Below are 20,707 nucleotides of genomic sequence, written 5' to 3'. Positions count from 1 at the left end.
ATGACACTGAAAATCTGCTCGGCCGGCGCTCACGTTTCCACCATGGATGTATTCCTCTATTCCACCTGTGTTCCAGCAACACGTTACCTCGCCAGATTTCAGAACAAGACTTCTCTTTGAGTGAGACTCTTTCCATAATGTCAGACACTTATAATAACAATCAGAGCCTGTCATGGCAAAAACAAGCAGTTTTAGTGGACATAAATGACGGTGCCAGCTTGCCCCAATAGCAACACATTGCAGCCTGTGAGCAGCTGCCATCTACAGCGCTCTCCCTCAATACTGGAGCAATTACAGAAATTGTTGTCTCTATTAGTCGCTTAGACACAAAAACATGGGAAAATAGGGTCCAGGTTGAAATAGCAAAGTTACCCATCAATGCATAAATGTAGAAAAACCTTTTCTTTGTTGGGTTAGAGGAAAAAGCTGTTAGCAAAGAGCTGTCCTCTGTGAAATGAACAGCACAAGTACAAGGGCTCATCGTGAAGCACAGAATCAGTGTAACCTCTTATTCTGTCCTCTGCAGCTAAACATCACACACTTCACTGAAAAGCTGTCACTGTACAACAGGAGATAAGCAGCTACATGCAGATTCAAAACACAGCAGCTGTGCCTTTTTTCACATAAACCAATAGACATAACTAAATATACTGTGTGTCATGTACGTACTGTACATATTAGGAGATTTCTGCAATAATAACAAATTAATATAAATATCAAATAAATACAGGCGGTCATCGAATTGCAAATTTGAGCATATTTTTTATGCTAAATGCAGTACCTGTGAGGGTTTCTGGACAATACTCGTCATTGTTTTGTGTTGTTAATTGATTTCCAATAATAAATATATGCATACATTTGCATAAAGCAGCATATTTGCCCACTCCCATGTTGATAAGAGTATTAAATACTTAACAACTCTCCCTTTAAGGTACATTTTGAACAGATAATTTGAGAATAATCATTAATTATGGACAATCATGCAATTAATCACAATTAAATATTTTCATTGATTAACAGCCCTAGTATATACATGACCAGATGTATGCTGCTTGCTTTTTTTTCTTCTAACTGACTAAATAATCTGTTTTTTAAAGCTTTGTGAAACTGAAGAAGTTCTGTATTGAACGAAGCAGACATTAAGATCATTGTTGCCTTGCATGAAAAAAACACACTGTTGTCAGTTGTTTGTCATTAGCAGGTTCGTCATCGTCATGAGCCTACAGCTCAGCCACTATAAGGCTGACAGTTATTGACAGCTCGTCTTTCTGTTAATAGTAACTGTGAATCAGCTGTGGGGGAAAAAGGTATGATGGCATTAATTCACTGCTGATGATAATATAACCAACACAGGACTGGTAACTCAACTCACAATTAAAAAGGAAAGGACAAAACACACAAACACAACATTATTAGGCGTCGGTGGATGGTGAGTGACAGTAGTCTGGACAGCAGTAGCAGTTTGAAGCGACTGGTTCAGGCCTCGAGCTCGCCCTCTGGCTTCTCTCTCACACAGAAACACACTCGCACTAAGAAAATACACACATAAACATCATAAACATGTCCTACCCACCACACACACACACACACAGACATTAAACTTCTTCCTACTGCACAGACACACATAAGTAACGTAAGCATGTCCATAGAGACACACACACACACACACGTATACCATCTATCATCTGATCACTGCAGACAGATGAGGACATGGTGACGTTGATGAGGAGCGACAGTTTGACACGTGTGCATGTACTGTTCATTGACACAATATGCAAATAGAGACGCGACGTATCATAGCTGAAGACGTTCAGACTCGGAAAACACATCCAAAGTTTTTAAGGACAAAGCCGTAATCGATTGACTGTTTGCTAAGCCTAAGCCTCCTCCACACGTTTGTTACGTCTGTCAAGCTTTCCGTTCTCACACGGCAAATAACGCAGTTCACAGTCATAACGGAGACAAATTTACTGCTCGAAATTCTTTGTCATTTAAAGCAGGCTTCTGATTTCTAGTAGGGCTGGGACGATACACCTATCTCCTGATTCAATACTATCACGATACTTGGGTGCCGATTCGATATGTATTGCAATTTTTTTTATAGTAATTTACAGTATATACTGTATAATAATATATATATATATATATATATATATATATATATATATAGTAATATTTTCTTTATAGCAGACATTTGCTATGGGCGCAGTTCTGTTGTCGGCCTCTGGCGGATTGTTTTTGTGTCAAATTATTGATTTCTTAAGCAAGTAGCCGTGAAATAAGCGGGATAATGTACAGCGAGCAGTTCATTGTTGTGAAATATTTGTCGCTCTGAAGGGGTTTATTTCACATCAATGACCGGCTGTACATTACCCCTTACTTCTTCACCCGTCTTTATTAAACAGAATTTATTGGTTTATATTTCTCTTCATCAAAATCCTTTTCTCTTTTATTTTTAAATTCATACATTTCCAATTACCCTCACTATTTAAAAAAAACATTTATGGTACTTTCTCCTGTAATTATCAGTAAACATTGGGACACTCTATACAGCTGCTTTTTTCTGTTCCTGCAGTCTGTAAGTCAATAGCTAAGAACGCCTGTAAATCTACCTGAAATTATTCAATTCATATCATCGTTCAATTTTTTCAAAAATGCCCCATTTTCTTATTAGAGGATCAGTTGTACATGTCGGTAATAACAGTCTTTCATTATGTTTTATAACTTTATTACTTAATGCTATTACTGACATTAATACATTAATACTTTCCTATAATCTACGAATGAATGAGTATGATCTTTTGATTATTTATGTCTTATTATTTGATATTTATGTCTTTATGTTGTTTGTTTGTTTTTTTGGTCACATTTGGCTTCGCTGATATTGTATTATTGTCATTGAGGACCCCCTTGAAAACAAGATTGTACATCTCAAAGGGGTGATTCCTAATAAAGAATTTTCTATCTTTTCTTTCTTGCTTACAATAATCTTGTACTTTTCTAATCAGTTAAGACAGTACGAAGAGAAATGGCAGCTAAAATGAGTGTGGAAAGTGACTGAAGAGAAGGAGAGCAGGAACGAGAAAGTCTCATCTCATTATTCTGCTCAGTGAGTGAGAAACAGGCCGATTACAGCAGTAGCAGCCCCCCCACCAACCACTCAGTGATGAGTGTGAGAAGTCAGACACATTTCACTGAAAACTATCTCAAAGTAACAAATCCCTCACACATCGAGGTGCAATGCTTCTTTCTCACCTCTCTCTCTCTCTTTCTCTCTCTACATCTACTGTAGGTGTTCAGTTCTGTCTGTTTGATGACACAAAGACGACGAACTGCTCCTCTTTGTGCCCCTCGGTTTTTGTTTTTGTCTCTAACACACACACACACATATTCCTACTGTATATGCACTTCTCTGTATTTATTCTTTTGTAGTACATTTCTGGTGTGTCGTGCTTTCTGCCATCAGGGACACCGTGGGTCCACTGGCTCTTAATGATTCACCTAACATTTAACACAACAACAAACGTACAACACACACACACACACACATCCAACATTTCCATTAGGGATGTTAATAATTAACTGTTTAACCGTTAACCGACGTTAAGAATATGAACCGATTAATTCTATCGGTTAAACGGTTAAAAGAAATATTAAAAATGAATTAAAAAGCTGAGCGAAACTCGAACGTCTTGTCACTTAAAGGAGGAAAGCTGGTCCACCTTAACAGCCCACCTTAAGAGAGAGTATGAGCCGGTGTTGCAGATATGGGAAGTTGGCTCTGGTCTTGAGGAGTTGTAGCATTTATTCACCGAAAAATAAACTGTACACACGCTGCTATAGCTACGTTCGCAGTTATAATGCCACCGACAACCCCAAACTCACCGCCCGCCACTCACACACAGTCTGTCAGATACTCACTAACGTTACGCCGCGCTGACAGACCGCATGTGTGTGACAACGGCGGGCACGAAGCCACCAGCAATGCTATATCTCCGAACACAGCATAAACCAAGCACACACAATCTGTCGGACACTCGCTATCGTTACGCCGGGCTGACACACAACTGACAAACTAGCAGCTAAATTAAATGGTACGGTAAAGTGGCTGCATGTGTCCTCGATACTACACGCAGCACCGTGGCTGCTACAGTAACTCTCCCGAACGGGTGAACTATAGGGACTCAGTAGGCTGTTGTGCTCATACACTGCAGCTGCCGCACCGATGCATGCGACGCACTAATCTTGACGGTTAACGGTTAATAATCGGTTAATGAGGGTCGGTTATCGGTTTAAAAAAAAATAAATTCTAAATCAGCATCCCTAATTTCCACACTGATCAACATGCATACACTGACACACTCTTAAAGGGGCTAAATGTGAGATTGGGAGCATTTATATTGCTTCTCAATGGCTCTCAACATGGCGACGGCAAGCCAGCGGCTCATAGTTAACTGTGCTAACAGTGCAAACAACGGTGACAACCATATGAGAGCAGTGCAGAGCAGTGCAGAGCAGTCCAGAGCGACGGCCATGAGCTAGCCAGTGGGGCAAGGTCACATGCACGAATATGCTCTAAAAGCACGCATGGCCGGCACCGGCTCAAGGAGAAGCTCTGATTACAACGCACAGAGGGAGAGTGACTTCATTCTCTGCTCAGGTAGACATTACTCCTCTATGTCTTTACATAGCAAATAGTTGTTTGCTGCTATAATAATACTCTGAATATTGAGTATGGAGAACCTCTAACTTCTCTTTTATTTGCACTTTTATTCTCTCAAACAAACAAATATATATCAAATGGAAACTTTTTTGCACAAACTTTTGCCTCAGGCTTTAGTACATACAGTCCTGCATGACCTTGCTGGAGGTTGTTTGGACATGCTGTATACAGTCAGAGTGGAAGAATGCTTAGGGCTAAAATAAGCACCGCTATAACGTCTGCATTACTTTTGAGTAAAAAAAAAAAAGACAGAGAGAGAATTTAATCATATTTTTATTTAAAGCGTTTATTTGTCATCTCTGAAAAAAGACACTGAGCATCAATCAAATCAGTAAACACAGTGCTCTCTGTGGTAAACATTGCTGCAAATACAACATTATCTACCAGCTCTCTATCAAGGAAACTAAACATGATTTTAAGTTAAGGTTAATGCAACTACAGAGGTTTACACAGCATTTCAATTTTCACTTGTGTTTGTTGTAGGCCATACAGCTCATTAGTTAAGCACTGGTATCAGATCGGTACTCAGTATCCGCCTATACCCAAAGCCCAGGTATCAGGACTGAAAAAGTTGGGTCGGTGCATCCTTAGCCTATATACACTGAATAACAAAATAACTTTTAACATTTCAGTCAACCAAACTGTGTGTCATAGCCTACCTACGTCTACGACCCGGCACTCATCCTCTTAATTTTGCCGATCCTCAATAGTGTTGGCTAGTCTTGAGTTTCTCAGTAGGTTTCCAAATCCAAAAAAAAAGAAAAGTCTTGGAGGAAAATGGAGAATTGAATAGTGCATGGACCGATTTGTTTGCTTTCCGAGAAATTAGCAAACAACAAAAAAAGTAATTGAAAGACATTTCCAGAACAAACACACTGGAAGCTCCTGCTGAAAAGAGCTTCCAGCCAAATCTCACCAAGACGATTATTCAATGTCCTGCCTCTCGTTTGCACTCAGGGTCCTCTCTGCATTAGACTTAATAGGCGGTGTTATCTTCATTATAAGGCTCAAAAATTACGTTTTGCGGCTCCAGGCTGATTTTTTTGTTTATTTTTTGGCCAAAAATGGCTCTTTTGATAGTAAAGGGAAGAGAAGAGCACAAATAAGAGAATATTGGTAAATCCCAGAAATCAATGGGTACTAACAAAATGAGAACAAATTGTGGATACTGACAAAACTAAGAGGAAATTTGTTCTTATATCACTTCCTGCATGAGGCCCACAGTGTCCTATTACCTATTATAGAGTCACAAAGAGAGAAACATAAATGAACACACAATTCAATCATCTTTTCACACATGCTTCCGTTCTCTCGCTGGGCAATAAACAAGGCACCAGGTTCAGAGATCCTGGCTGTGTGGACAAAGTCATGGCTAGGACACACAACAGTTTGGGTGGGATAGATGACCATGTGCCAGCTGAAACAGCAGGTATCTGGACCAAGCTGCTTTGAAATCTTTACAAACACATTGGGACTTAATGCAGCTGTTAACAGCTCACGTATTTGTTTTTCTAAAATCTATTGTGTCAAGCAAGACATGAGAGGTGAAATGTAAGAAAAATAAGTAGTAAGCACAAAAGAGGGAAAAAAAGGATAGAAAAGAAGAAGGGCGTAACAGGTCAAAGAGGTCGGGACTCTCTGACGGCAAACCTGTGCCAGGTGGAGCAGCAGGACTCTGGCTCAAGCAGCTCTGATATACCAATCTTAATTAAAGGAGGACAGGTGGACGGGTTAGAGAAAGATGTGAAAGGTTAGAGAGTGAGAAAGTGAGAGGACAGAGACAGAATGAACAAGCAGAATGAAGCGAGAAGGGAAGAGATGAACTTATATGGTATAATTTAGCTGCTCTGGGTTGATCTTGAGGAAGGAGTTATTAATACAAACAAATACTGTACATGTGATCCACAGAGCTTCATCCAGGTGAGTGTCAGGTCTCCAGGAAAAACAACGTAAGACAGAAGGTGGAGGGATATTGTCGAAGAGGGTGTGAAAGAGCATTTGCCAGGACATTCTGGGCTGAGACTGCATGAAGTCTTTAATTAAAGTCCAATGATCCAACAGCCTGAGCACTGTTTGAAATACATATTTTGATACAACATTTTTTTTAATATCCAAGAGACATTTTTTAATTATTTTTTTAGAGTTAAACCTGCAGTAGAGTAAAATGTTTTTGGCATCACTGGGCAAAAAATCCATAATAACCTTTCAGCATATTGTAATTCAAGTGTTGTGAGAGAAAACAAGACTTCTGCTCCTCCTCTTGGCTCTGTTGAGAGTGCCCTACAGTATACACAGGGAAGGAATGCAACTAAGTACATTTTAAAGTCTGTAGTTAAAAAGTAAGTAAGTACTGTACTTACACCTGCAGTAGGCAGAATGTTTCGGGCATCAAAAAATCCATAATAACCTTTCAGCATGTTGTAATTCAAGTGTTCTGAAAGAAAACTAGACTTCTGCACCTCCTCATGGCTCTGTTTTCAGGCTTTAAAAAATCTAGCTCGTGACGGGAGACTTGGGCCAATCACAGGTCATTTCAGAGAGAGAGAGCGTTCCTATTGGCTGTTCATTCAACGGAGGCAGCTGTAAATCACTTGTGAACTGCGATCAAACGGTCAAACTAGGCAGCGCTGATCAAATATGAATCAATATTCTGTTACTGGAATGCCTATTTCTCGCCTCAAATGTACACTACAAGATGTTTCTGAATACATTTGAGGCGAGAAATAGGCATTACAGTAACAGAATATTGATTTATATTTGATCAGCGCTGCCTAGTTTAACCGTTTGATCGGAGTTTGCGAGTGATTGACAGCTGCTCAGCAAGGCTCCAGTTCGACTTTGATTGGTTGTTTTCCTCCGGTCTGTGAAATCTTGCAGATGCCATTAGTAGCACCGGAGGACACAGAGGCACATGATTTTTTTCAGATTACCTGTCTCATGCCCTACTGTCAGGTAATAGTGATTGTTTTATAAAAATAACTTTTTTTAATCATATTTGCTCCAATTCTACCTACTGCTGCTTTAAGTAGAAGACAATCATGCGATTAATTGCGATTCAATATTTCAATCGTTTGACAGCCCTACTGATAAAGTTATCACTTGTTTTACGGGGAAACATTTTTTAGTCTCAGTACATTAAATTATTTGATTTTTTGCAGTGTGGTTGCTGCATTTTTTAGCATGTGCTTCAGGTCACAGAATGGGTAAAATAAGTTCGGGTTTTATGATCTCAAATTCCCCAAAAGATAGCTTTGAAGTTGAAGAAACTCCTCTGGTTCAAAGTTTTTCATTTTAATGTTTTGCACTTCGGTATAGGTTCCTTTACAAGCAATGATCAGTGAGTACCGGTGGAGACTAATGAGGAAAATCTTTCTTCACTAGTATTTTTATGAGGCGGAATGGAGATCCCAAAGTTAAGTACCATATATGTCAGTCTGAATTATACTGAAATGTGCAGCAGTGGTGCAGCATATTTCTATTTGAGGTAGCGGTGCAGCTATAAGAGCACGACATCTGGGCTTTAAATCTTTCACACGGTGTAAGACATCATATAGCTGCAATGAAGTGTTGAACAAGCAGTTACAGGGCATGGAAAAAGAGGAAGTATAACAGCAAAATTGAGAGTTTAAGAGGTTAAAGATACAGATCAAAATATGTATTGTGTTTAATGTGATCAGCAAGTTGTCCACAATTACTTAGTAATGTCAAAAAAAGGACCTTGAAAGTTCAGAAAATGCTTGTGAAATTACAACCAATTTAGGGTTGGGCGATATTGTAATTCTCCTACTGACGATATTGCGTTAAGAAAAAAAAACGATATACGATATTATCGTCCAAAAAAAGCTGAAGAGAGACACACGTAGATATAAATATCTACGGACTGGAGACACATACTTTGCAATACCCAGAAGTAGGAGTTTTGGTCCGGCTGCTCTCTGTGGACGGAGTCGGTGACTTGCGTATTCTGGATGGTGAGTTTTAAGATGGGAGTGGAGATTTGTTGGCGTTTCCATCTTTAGTCCCGACTTGTTTATCGCACAGTTTACAAATCACTTTGTTCTCGGCCTCTGGCTCTCCTTTTTCGTTTGGTTTAAAACCAAAGAATTGCCAATGACCCTCAAACAAGCGTGCAGGAGACCAGAGAGAAAGACGGTGTGTGTTCAGTTTTCAGTACTTTTGTAGCTTCTAACTGAATCTACGACTTCACGGTTTGTACTTTCAAATATCTGCTTTATTATGCCGTTTTGCTTTTCAGCTGCAGTTCAGTTGCTGCTGATGAAAACCCAACATTTACTGATGTTGCTGCTTCATTATCAAAGCTTTTAAATAACAAAATAACGGGGGACTTTTACTGTGAAGAATATCGGTAATGAAATGTGTTCATCACCGTTTTACAGCCGCTCCGTTGAGTAAAGGGTAACTGTTGTAATGGAGACGTAAATCCCTTCCGGGAATCATCCGAGCCCCCAGGAAGAGCGCCGGTCGTTGATGCCAATTTTCGCAGTGGCCAAACGGCGGTACTACAACTTCGGTGTCCGTCACGTGATGCCATTGGGCCCAAAAATACTTTTTCCCTTTCTCCGTTCATGTGAATGAGACCCAGGGCCAAGGGCTGGGAGACGGAGTTAGCAAGCGAGTCATGTGACCGAGCAGACGCTACTGCGCCTGCTCCATGGGCCCAATGGAAGCGGAATATCGCCGGAAGATCCGGGTACTTTTCCAGTCGGAAGTCGAGTCATTTTGGCATTATGAGACACTTTCATAGTAATGAACGGGGCCCCGCCTCCAACGCTGTATCCAGCTCTCTTAATACATCCATGGAGTCATCTCAGGCCCACCGGGCTTGCAATTCACTGGCGGAATCCCTGTATTCAACATAATTGAATATCGTTCTGTTATCATGGCCAATCAATGTCGAGTCTAACGATAATCTCCAGCCTACCGGGGGGTTGCAAAACTGCACCTAAAAGTTTGACATACAGAAAAGGCAAGATAAAGAAGTTTTTCATGTGCTGAGCAGCTTCTCTGCTCAAATCATTCAAAAATGGACCAAATACAATACGGTACGTTGTCAAACTCCTTTGCAGGGCCCAACTTCTGCAGGTATAATGCGGTGGCCCAGATTGGGCCCACGGGCCTCGCTTTAGGCTGCTGCTGCTGGATAGAGAGCAGAAGCTGATGTTGTTGAAGAGTATACGGAGTAAATGAAATACAGATGGAAAGATTGGAAAACAAGAGAGCGAGGGAGAGGAGGAATGAGCAGATGGAGAGTCTGTGAAATGGAGAGGAAGGCACACAATACTGTCACAGAGGAGCCTGCTGTCAGGTGCTCCTGCTGGCAACATGTGTGGAAACACTCAAACGGACGGCAACAGCAGTTGTTGTGGGAAGGAAGGGTGTGTTTAATTCATTGTTTCTGTGCCATCCCAGATTCTCCCGCCCTGTCCAGAGATTTAAACCAATTTACTCTCAAATTCTGCTGCCGTAGCTCCAGCTGCAGTAAATTACACCAAAGAGAGAGACACGGTGTCCACAATCAATAAATGGTACAAAAAAAGAAGAAGAAGACTGCACAAAACGTATCTATCTACTAGTATTTAAAACCCGTGGCTTGTGCAGCACTCTGTGTATGAAACCTGCATTTTAGGCAATACTGCCGACGACAAATGAGTGTGTTCACATCAGCTGGTGAAGGCTGCCAAAACTACATGCGCAGACGCGGACACATCAAGCGACTTATTCCCTTTTCAAAGAGCGAAGAATGCATGTTAATGTGTTCTTTGTTACACAATGCCCAGCGCGCATACAGTCGCACGCACATGTACGTAAACATAGCAGCCCACATACACAAATACGCACTAATCCCTCAACACGTTCATCCCTAGCTTGCAAAATTCAAATGAAAGCAAAGCAGTTTCCCTGTTCATTCTCCTCATTCTTAAACGTCATAATGTGACACTTTATTGCTTTAAAAAGAAGAAATATGCCTTCGTAAATCTCTGAACAATTACAGTAAAGTGATGAATTGAATTGTTCTTTTTCTGTCTATTATATCCGTCACAACGAGTCTGCTGTCTGCTTCTCAGTTTGAGGAGTAACCTAACACCTGGCTGTAGAGCAGGGTACCGCCCTCTCTGCTGGAAGTTACAGCCGCCGTTCTGCACAGCTGTCACGCGGCGGTTACAGCCTGTGCTTGAAGTGGAAAATAAATAATTTGCCGGTACTCCCCTTAATTCACATGTTGGCGCGTGTATCAGCCAGTGTCTTATTCCTATTTATTCATTATTTCTTTAAGCATGTTATACTGTGTCAGTCATAATCAGCTGTGGCTTTATTGCTTTATTATTATACTTGGGCGATGCGTCTTCTATAGTAGGCCTATAATACTCCAATAATATTTCAACTGGAACATTATAGGATTATGTTGGTGTGTTTTTATATAGGCCTAGTGTTAATTGTACTTTCCTGTGTTATTTGTACTATCGCTCTTTAATATATTATATAATGTCTATAGGCTGGAATCAACAGCCACCAGCCAGACAGACAGGCAGGTGTGTGAGCAGAGCTGAGGTGTGTGAGCTCTTCATTCAGGTTGTAGGAGCAGTCAGGATGCTCCTACTTATTATACAGAGACACATTCTGAATTTATACAGTGAGTAAAGGATACTAGAAGATATTGGGTTTGGGGCTCCTACCCCCAAGAAAATTTTAAAAACTATGCCATTTTTTCATCATTTTGGACCATTATTATCACTAATTAAATGATTATTTTTATTATTTATCACAGCCTTCGTACAGCTTCCTACGGCTTACACCTGTTCCTAACATACAGCGACCGAACGAACTCTACCGAATGAAGCGCGAAAAATTGTCCAGATATACTACGAGCGATGTCACTCTCTGTTACATGGAGAGAGTGATATTGATTACCTGTCATTACCTGTCATTGATTAACAGCTTTGATTTTGATCAGTGAAAATAGGTTGGAGGTGCGCGAAACTTCGCATAAATAGAGCCAGAGCAAGCTCTTTTTTTAAACATGCGACACGTCGGTCAGCCTGTTCGCTGATGACTCGCTGTTATGAGTCTTACAGAGAACCTGATATGGAGAGGGCAGAGAAGAGTACCGGCAGCTTGTGAGAAGTGCCGGTATGCAAGAAAAAGTCAAGGTACGCCAAGGTGTAAAATGTAGAAGTGAGTACCGGCCCACTTCGAGCACCGGATACAGCTGATAAAATCATCCCGACCGACGGCAGCATCACAGAAGCATAGTGCCCACCCTCCAGTCGCCCTAAAAGTTCAAGTTGAATCTGCTTTGCTCAAGTAATCTGCTTTGTCATGTTATGAGTAGGGGTGTAAGAAAATATCGATACATATGATTATTGCAATATTATGTCTTGTGATACTATATCGATTCTCTAAAACAATGTATTGATATTTTTTGACAGCCCGCTTGGGCCCGGCCGCTATTCGATCTTTTGGATGTTGTAGCGGGCTCAGTTCTAAAGATGGAGTGAACCTACTGATATCATATGAAATTAAAAAACCTAAAGAATCCATTGGTATCATCCATGTCATACTAGCTTGTCATGAAGGAGGCAAAATAACGCTCCAAAGTTACACTACATTTTGGCGAAAATGGGTTCTCTGGGTACCCACGAGTCTCCCCTTTACACACATATCCTTTTTATGATAATCACATGCAGTTTTGGGCAAAAACAATGCAGTTTTTGCATGCAGTACAAAGTGTTATTTTTGCTTATTCTATAATGTTGCATTTCTAGTGTGTTCTTTATACTATGACAGTTTTAGTAAAATCTGATTAAAAAAAAAGCAATATTACGCCTTGCTCACAGTATTGCAGTATATGGCAATATATTGAATCATTACCCAATGCCAGATTCTTGCCAATACACAGCCCTAGTTATGAGGGAAGATATCCAGTTGGCCTTTCAGATAAACATTATATACATAATACATATATATTACATATTTGATGGTACATTGAGAAAAGCAGGATTGTATTTAAATCTTTGAACTAGCTCGGAGAATTGTACTGAATGATTAGCGGTGAATCTGTCTCCCCCCTCAACAGCTGCTGTTGAACTGCCCCGGAGTTACACAACGGACCCACAGCTGAAGTGTTCAATAATTACCTGACTGTGATAGCACTGGACAGTTTCTTGATATGTGCGAATGTGAGAGTTCTCCTCGAGGTGTTTTCTGAAAATACAAATATAAGAAAATGTTTGAGTCGTCTTGGCGAGAGTAAATTATTATCAATTAATTGACAGCAGTGGCTGCAGAGGGACAAACAGGCCTCTGCTAAACTCTGTCTTTCTAACAAATACAGCAATAAATCTGCAGTCTGTTTTCAGCCAGCCAATGCATGACTTCTGTTTGTGGTGTTTATCTGAATATTGTCCAAAGACTCTCCCTGCAAGGCTCTATTTTCTTTAAGCTGCAAGCACAGAACTCAAGCAGTCCAGTGGTTTAAATATACAGCACCCCAAATATGCTTTCAAATTATTTATTTTTTGAGTTGTATTAAATCTCAGAAGACCTTGAAATTCCTGTGAGCCCAGTGTACGGGTCTTTCTGTCACACATGCATGCATTAACTCTCTGAGACCCGCTGACTTTACTGTCTTTCAGAAACTCTAGTAAGTTAGGGCTAGAGTGAAGCTATAGATATCCTATGAAATAAGAAAACCAGAGGAATCCATTGGTACCAACCATGTCATGCTAGCTTGTCGGGAAGGAGGCTAAATAACGCTCCAAAGTTGGGCTAAATTTTAACGAGGAAAAACTGGCATGGCCATTTTTAAAGGGGTCCCTTGACCTCTGACCTCAAGATATGTGGATGAAAATGGGTTCTATGGGTACCCACAAGTCTCCACTTTACAGACATGCCCACTTTATGATAATCACATGCAGTTTTGGGTAAAAACCATGCAGTTTTATTCCCATACAGTTATTTTCTCCTATTCTAAAATGGTGTATTTGAATATTTCTGCATACTGGGGTCCCTAAAGAGTCTTTGAATTACATAATTTGGGTATCACTGTAAAGCTGAGACTCTTGTGGATCCAATGAGCCCAATTGTATTCATGTGTGATGTTTTTAATCCCCATAGTAGCCATCTCATTGTAGTGAGACCATATTTTGTAACTTGACCTCACTGTATAAAATGACCTGTGGTGACCTCTAGGATAATCACAGCCTCATGACACTTTACAGCCACAAACTAGAGACCTAGAGCGTTCAGAGGATGGATGGCTTTCCTAGCTAGATTGACAATAAGGGGGTTTCTGAGCAGATTCCAGAACAGAAGGGCTTGCCATCCAATCGCTGAAAAAATGCAGTTCTGGCAGAAATCTCCAAATGTCAAAAGTTTTTGATCCCAAATCACAGCATGGCTTTTTCTGTGGTGTTCCTCAAGGTCTTGGTGTCTTAATGTGGTATTTTGGAGGGATTATTGATCATTTAGATTAATTCTTGAGTGTTAATAAATGGTTAAATTTAGCACCAAATCTGTTTAACAAATGGTATCAACCCCAAAATTGCTGCAACAACTTATGAGACATAATAGAGCATGGTGATTACCATCATATACTTCTATCACAATGTTCTAAACCCTTAGACACTCTCCCAATTTATTTTAAATAATCCATTCATTCATTCATTCATTCATGTTTATTTCTGATTTATGACTAGAAGATCTTGACACACAGTGCGGAACTGCATCTCAAATTGATCTTCAGGTTCCCAGCTTTCAGATGATGTACACCACTTCTATGTGACATCTACTGCTGACCTACTGTCTCCCTCTAAAGACCCCCTGTACACCCCAAAAAAAGACAAAAATGGGTCTATTATGGGTCTCAGGGGGTTAACACCTGGCCACATTCATTGATTTTCATTACATCAAATTAAACTCAACTGGTCATACATCTTCTGACCAGACTATTGATATAATGTGATTATTATATTCCTGTTAGGAGTGTAATAATGATAAGATCAGACACAGAAAAACAGACAGATGTACATTGTCATAAACATGTAGTACAAGCTGATAGTAGCTGCGTCCTGATATGTTATGAGGAAGACAGATGTTAAGATATGAATCAGAGCAATGAGTGTACAAGTATGAAGGAAGACAAAAAAAGGCAACATAGAGAAGAATCTTTTTTATTTCTCTCCAGGAAAAAGGACCAATAAAACAGGGCTAAGCAAACAAGGTTGTTAGTGTCTTTAGGGCAGAGTGGTGATGACCGAACAGCAGAGTCGAGTTCCACTCAGGGAGCTCACACTAATCTGACTCGACACGCTGAACCCGCTCTATTTTTACTCCCAACAAATCTCCCCCCCTCGACACTCGCTCCCTCTCCATTTTCTCCCGTTCGGTCGGCTATTTTCTTGATTCTCAGCCTCACTCCCTCTATTTGTTTCTGTCTGGTGCTGTTGGTATTTTTAACTCCACGGTCAGTGCGTAGACGGTTCAGAGCTCAAATACATAATATATGGTACAAACGCACGTCTTCAAGGACGCACACACACACATACTGTACACCCTGCAGGATTCATCGTCTAAGCCTTGGTTTATTTTTTACGTGCTTACCTGACAGATCTGACGGATTTAACAGGAATATGTGTGTGTGTGTGTGTGTGTGTGTGTGTGTGTAGATATACAGTGTGTTTTGTGATGTGATGATTCTGTGTGACTTTAACCAGATGAGCTGTCTGACTAAGGTCAGGGTCAGAATGTGTCTCAATGTGATAAATACCACACACACACACACACACACACACAACAACAAAGCTAATTGGCTGCTAAATTAGCCAGTTGATATACTGTATATAAATTAGAACTGTCGATCAATTAAAATATAATTTTGTATCTGTTCAAAATGTACCTTGAAGGGAGATATATCAAGTATTTAATACTTGTATCAACATGGGAGTGGGCAAATATGCTGCTTTATGCAAATGTATGTATATATTTATTATTGGAAATCAATTAACAACACAAAACAATGACAGATATTGTCCAGAAACCCTCACAGGTACTGCATCTAGCATAAAAAATATGCTCAAATCATAACATGGCAAATTTAAGCCCAACAGGCAACAACAGCTGTCAGTGTGTCAGTGTGCTGACTTGACTATGACTTTCCCCAAACTGCATGTGATTATCATAAAGTGGGCATGTCTGTAAAGGGGAGACTCGTGGGTACCCATAGAACCCATTTTCATTCACGTATCTTGAGGTCAGAGGTCAAGGGACCCCTTTGAAAATGGCCATGCCAGTTTTTCCTCGCCAAAATTTAGCATAAGTTCTGAGTGTTAATATTATTAGTATTACAGTTTATCAATTCATTCCACAGGTTGTCTAGCTTCATATGATGCCAGTATCTTCACTCTAGCTTTAAAACTGAGCCCGCTACCACCAAAAAATTGCAAGTTGTGTTAAAGAAATTAATGGCGTTAAAATGAATTTGCGTCATTATCGCGTTAACTTTGACAGCCCTGATATAAATATGAAAACATATAGGTGTGAGGTGAAGGTTGTCATTCACTACTGATTGCTTTTATCACTTACTTAACCATGTCTCTGCCTTTGTTTCCCTTCCTCGACTGTCTCATTCAGACACGACTGCGAGAGACTACTACAAGAGCTATCCGATGATCGATTACACCCACCGCCAGTCCCCTCCGACGTTCCAGCCGATCAACTTCCACCCCAAGGACAAGCCCTTCCTCCCGCCGCCCGACATCCACGCGCCGCTGGCCATCACCATCAACGCCTCCCAGATCCCCAAGCCCAAGATCGCCAAAACTAACACCCACCCGCTCACCTCCAGCTCGGCCTTCAAAGCGTGGGACCCCAGCAAGAGCCACATCCAGCACCCGGTGGCCTCCCACATGGGCCTCCAGGGGCAGCAGCAGCACCACACCATCCAGCAGCAGCATCAACAGCAGCACCAACAGCATCAACAGCAGCATCAACAGCAGCACCAGGCGCTGCAACAGCAGCACCAAGCGCTGCACCAGCAGAACCAGGCGCTGCACCAGCAGAACAGCCGGCGCCTAGCCTACTCCAACAAGAGGCAGTTCAGCATCGAGACGCTGCCCGAGCTCTTCTCGCAGCCGCTGGGCTACGGCCACTCGCCGCACGTGCACCCCAAGCACAAGGGACTGCCCACCAACAGCAAGACAGAGGTCACTGTCTGAACATGGGGGGGGCGAATAGACAGAAGAGGAAAACACAAGCGGAGCTGTAAGCAACGTTCAAAGAAATGCTCAGATATCTTTTATATCCACAGCCGTAACGGCGACAGAGGAGAAAGCAAATATCGTGTATAATCTGAATTTTTTTTTTACATTTTCCTCATCATTGTTGACAACAATAATAATAATGTGAGTGATATTTGTGTACTTTTAAGACCGCCGGGTCAAAACCGCAGCAACAGAGTAGCTGTGAAGGTGGCGGCTGTGACTCTTTGAACCTGGCCGCTCCTCTAAATAATTGAGTGGCCTCTCAGTGTGTTGGCACAGCTCTCCCCCATCTTCTCCTCTCAACCACCCCTTCGCACCTCAATGACACTCTGCGCTGTTCCGTAGCACCACTCCACAACGCACAAATCCCACACACATAGAGACACTATTTACCCCACAAAGTAGCCCAGATGTGCTCTACCCGTCTGCTGCCGCAGCACCATGGATTTATCATCACACAGCACAGCGAGAGGCCGCGTATGGGAACGCTTCTGAAATGAGCTGCGTCTTGTGGGGATCACAATGCATTGTCTAGAGTGGCCCGCGATCGGCTTCGGTGGGGGGCCGTGGCGCAGCAGCCAGAACGCAGCCCAGCGGAGGCTACTGCTATTTCAGAGCCGTGGTCTAACTCGCACAAAACCTCAGTGAGATAAAGGATCAATGAGTCAGACAGACCAGACTAACATATTCAACTAAACAACCCCTCCGCCCCTGCACTCTCTCTGCTACTAGAGGACGGAGAGAGAGGGGATGTGCAGGGTAACAAGGGGGATGCATGTTGGTCATTTTCCTAACAAGCGGGATCGCATCCCCGGTTACTGTTTTTTCAGGGCCTGATAGGAGGGAGGGTTTCCCTTAAGACTTTGGCTCCCCATGAGCAGAGACAATGCCATTGTGTTGTCAGCTCCCGTTGCCCTCCAGCACCTCCGGAGAGTGAGCTATCAGCCTGGCAATTCATACCAGCGAGGGGGGCGAGAGGCGGAGGAGAGAGGGGGGGTTGGTTATTCATCTCATTCCAGGGGCAAATGAGATGAGAAGGATCTGAACCACACACACACACACACACACATGTCAAAAACTACAGACGGTTCCCAGCAGTGTCAGAGACCACAGCCCCCCCCCCCACTGACACACAAACAGACTCACACTCCGCACCACTGATCCTCAGAAACCGGGGGGAAGTGAATGAGCGAGCCCCCCTTGTTGGTAACGGTTTGTCGAGCCGCTCATTTCATTCACAGCCTCTCGTGTCGCCGTGGATGTTAACCTCTAAGGAGAACCGAGGATGCGTCACGACGCCGAGAAAGAGAGCAAAAAGAGTCCGTGTATCCCGAAAGGTCGTTATAAAGTCATTGCGTTCTCCCCTCCTCTCTCCGCTCCACACTAGATTTCACAAATGAGGCGGAGAAATGTCAGCCAATTCTGCACATCGGTACAGTCGTTCAGTCGTACCAGGAAGAGAAAATTATGGTGTCTGAATGTAAATCATGACTTTACTGTATTCAGCTGACAGATCCATACGTTTTGCAGAGACATAATTTCATAATCAAACACTTCATGATTAACGTCATGAAGTGTTTTTTACGAAGAAAAAAAGCAGCGATGCGCTACAGGAACATCTCTTCCCCAGTATGGCTATTTCCTAAACGCAGCTGTTTGATGCATGTGTTTACTGCTGCGACGCTAACATAATCTGAGAGGCTGGAACCACTCGTCAGTGCACTGCAATTTACTTCACTCTCTTTAATGAAGTACTGTTGCATCCGCAAGCAAATGATTGCGAGCATCCAAACGTAAAAGCCTCGTAAATTCCTGCTTTTAATGCATTCAAATAGTGAACACATTTAGTTTCTTTGGCATGAAAATGGTCAAATTTTTTAAGTGTTAATCGTGTTATTTGCATGTTGTGTCTTCTTTACTGGCTTGCTATAGCCAGTTGGAGGGTGTGTGAACCCCCGAAGCTTCATTGTGTGGACTTCTGGAGAGCTGCATGTCGTCACCGGGGCTAACGTTTAGCCCTATTTTAACGATTATATGCTATTTTAGCATATCATTATTAAATAATGTTTATAATAAAGTAATTTTCGATACATTTTGGGGTAAATAATGGGTTAATTTGGCAGTAATTCCAAAGAAATTTCCAATATTTTGCTAATTATCACCTAATTACCATGAAATTTGCGGACCTGTAAAATGAAGTGTTACCATAACTACTTTTTCAATCAGTAATAAATGACATTACATTTTTTTAAGTAACTTTTTTGACGCTTTTTTTTTTTATGGCTTCAGTTGCTTTTCAGCCTTCTAAAACCTCCACACCACTTTTATTCTCACCTCCTCCTCCGCTGTGGAGAACAGCCCAACAGCCAGTCTGACTCACTGATTGAATTCACCTTCATTTGTTATCGTGAGGACACCAGCTATGCCGCATTGCATATGCCTGGCACATGCTATAGCACATCAAACAGGTGGTGGAAGCTAATCAAACGGCAGCGCTTACCAGAAGTCACACACTATTTAGCACTTTCTCTCCCTCTCTCTCTTTCTCTCTCTCTCTCTCTCTCTCTCTCTCTCTCTCTCTCTCTCTCTCTCTCTCCCTCTTTTTCTGCTTCCTGGCAGCCTCCTGGCAGACTGTCATCCCCCCACCGCCCCGACCTCCCTCTGTGCATCCATGTCCATGGAAGGGTTGAGTTGAGTGATGGGTACCAAGCACTTGTCTGGAGTTTGGTACCCGGTGCTCCAAGCTGTTGTAAACCATGGTATTCTCACTGAAGAGCATGTGTGTGTTGTGGCGGTGGAGAACTATTATTAATGACTGAGTCAGTCACAGCATGGCAGATTTACTGCCTAATACACCCCAATGCTCACACACATGCAAGCAAACCCGAGCATTCGAAAGGAAACGTGCACAAACTCCACAAACACAGGCTGGGTCATGAATGACCAGATGCTTTGCAATACATTATTCACATCTGGAGATGTGCTGCTACCTTAAAGCTGCAGTAGGTAGGAATGGAGCAAATATGATTAAAAAAATGTTCTTTTTATAAAACGGTCACTCTATCCTGACAGTAGTGCATGAGACAGGTAATCTGAAAAAAATCATGTGCCTCTGTGTCCTCCGGTGTCCTCCAGTGCTCCTAACGACATCTGCAAGATTTCACAGACCGGAGGACAAAAACCAATCAGAGCCGAGCTGGAGCCTGCCGTCTATGAGCAGCTGTCAATCACTCGCTAACTCCGATCAAACGGTCCACCTAATCAGCGCTGATCAAATATGAATCAATATTCTGTTACTGTAATGCCTATTTCTCTCCTCAAATGTTTTCAGAAACCTCTTGTTGTGTGCTGTTTAGCTGTAAAATGAGAAGTTTGCGAGTGATTGACAGCTGCCTTCGTTGAATGAACAGCCAATAGGAACGCTCTCTCTCTGAAATGACCTGCGATTGGCCAAAGTCTTCCGTCACCTGCTAGATTTTTTAAAGCCTAAAAACAGAGCCATGAGGAAGTGTAGAAGTCTAGTTTTCTCTCAGAACATTTGTATTACAATATGAGGTTATTATGGAATCTTGGTCCGATGATGCCAAAAACATTCTGCCTACTGCAGCTTTAAAACTGCACCAAGTGGATTTTTATGTAAGAGAGATTTTAATATTTGAATTCATTGATTTGGGTTTTTTTTTCGCCCAAAGCAGAAATGTCAGTC

General features: G+C 41.8%; 1 protein-coding gene across 3 annotated transcripts in view; it reads left to right on the top strand.

Moving 5' to 3' along the window:
* The window catches only part of LOC119501941 (protein shisa-8), a 171,326-nt gene extending 151,234 nt beyond the window's left edge, over positions 1-20,092 (top strand). For all 3 annotated transcript variants that reach the window (XM_037792716.1, XM_037792715.1, XM_037792714.1), the window contains one exon: positions 16,373-20,092. In XM_037792716.1, the coding sequence (XP_037648644.1) occupies positions 16,373-16,956 (584 nt within the window). In that variant the 3' untranslated portion in view covers positions 16,957-20,092. The remainder of the gene's footprint in view (positions 1-16,372) is intronic.
* Positions 20,093-20,707: the final 615 nt, after the last annotated feature.

The sequence above is a fragment of the Sebastes umbrosus genome, chromosome 14 (assembly GCF_015220745.1).
Source record: "Sebastes umbrosus isolate fSebUmb1 chromosome 14, fSebUmb1.pri, whole genome shotgun sequence".
Lineage (NCBI taxonomy): Eukaryota > Metazoa > Chordata > Actinopteri > Perciformes > Sebastidae > Sebastes > Sebastes umbrosus.
Note: the sequence above shows the minus strand (reverse complement) of the source record. Positions and strands in the feature narration are given on the sequence as shown.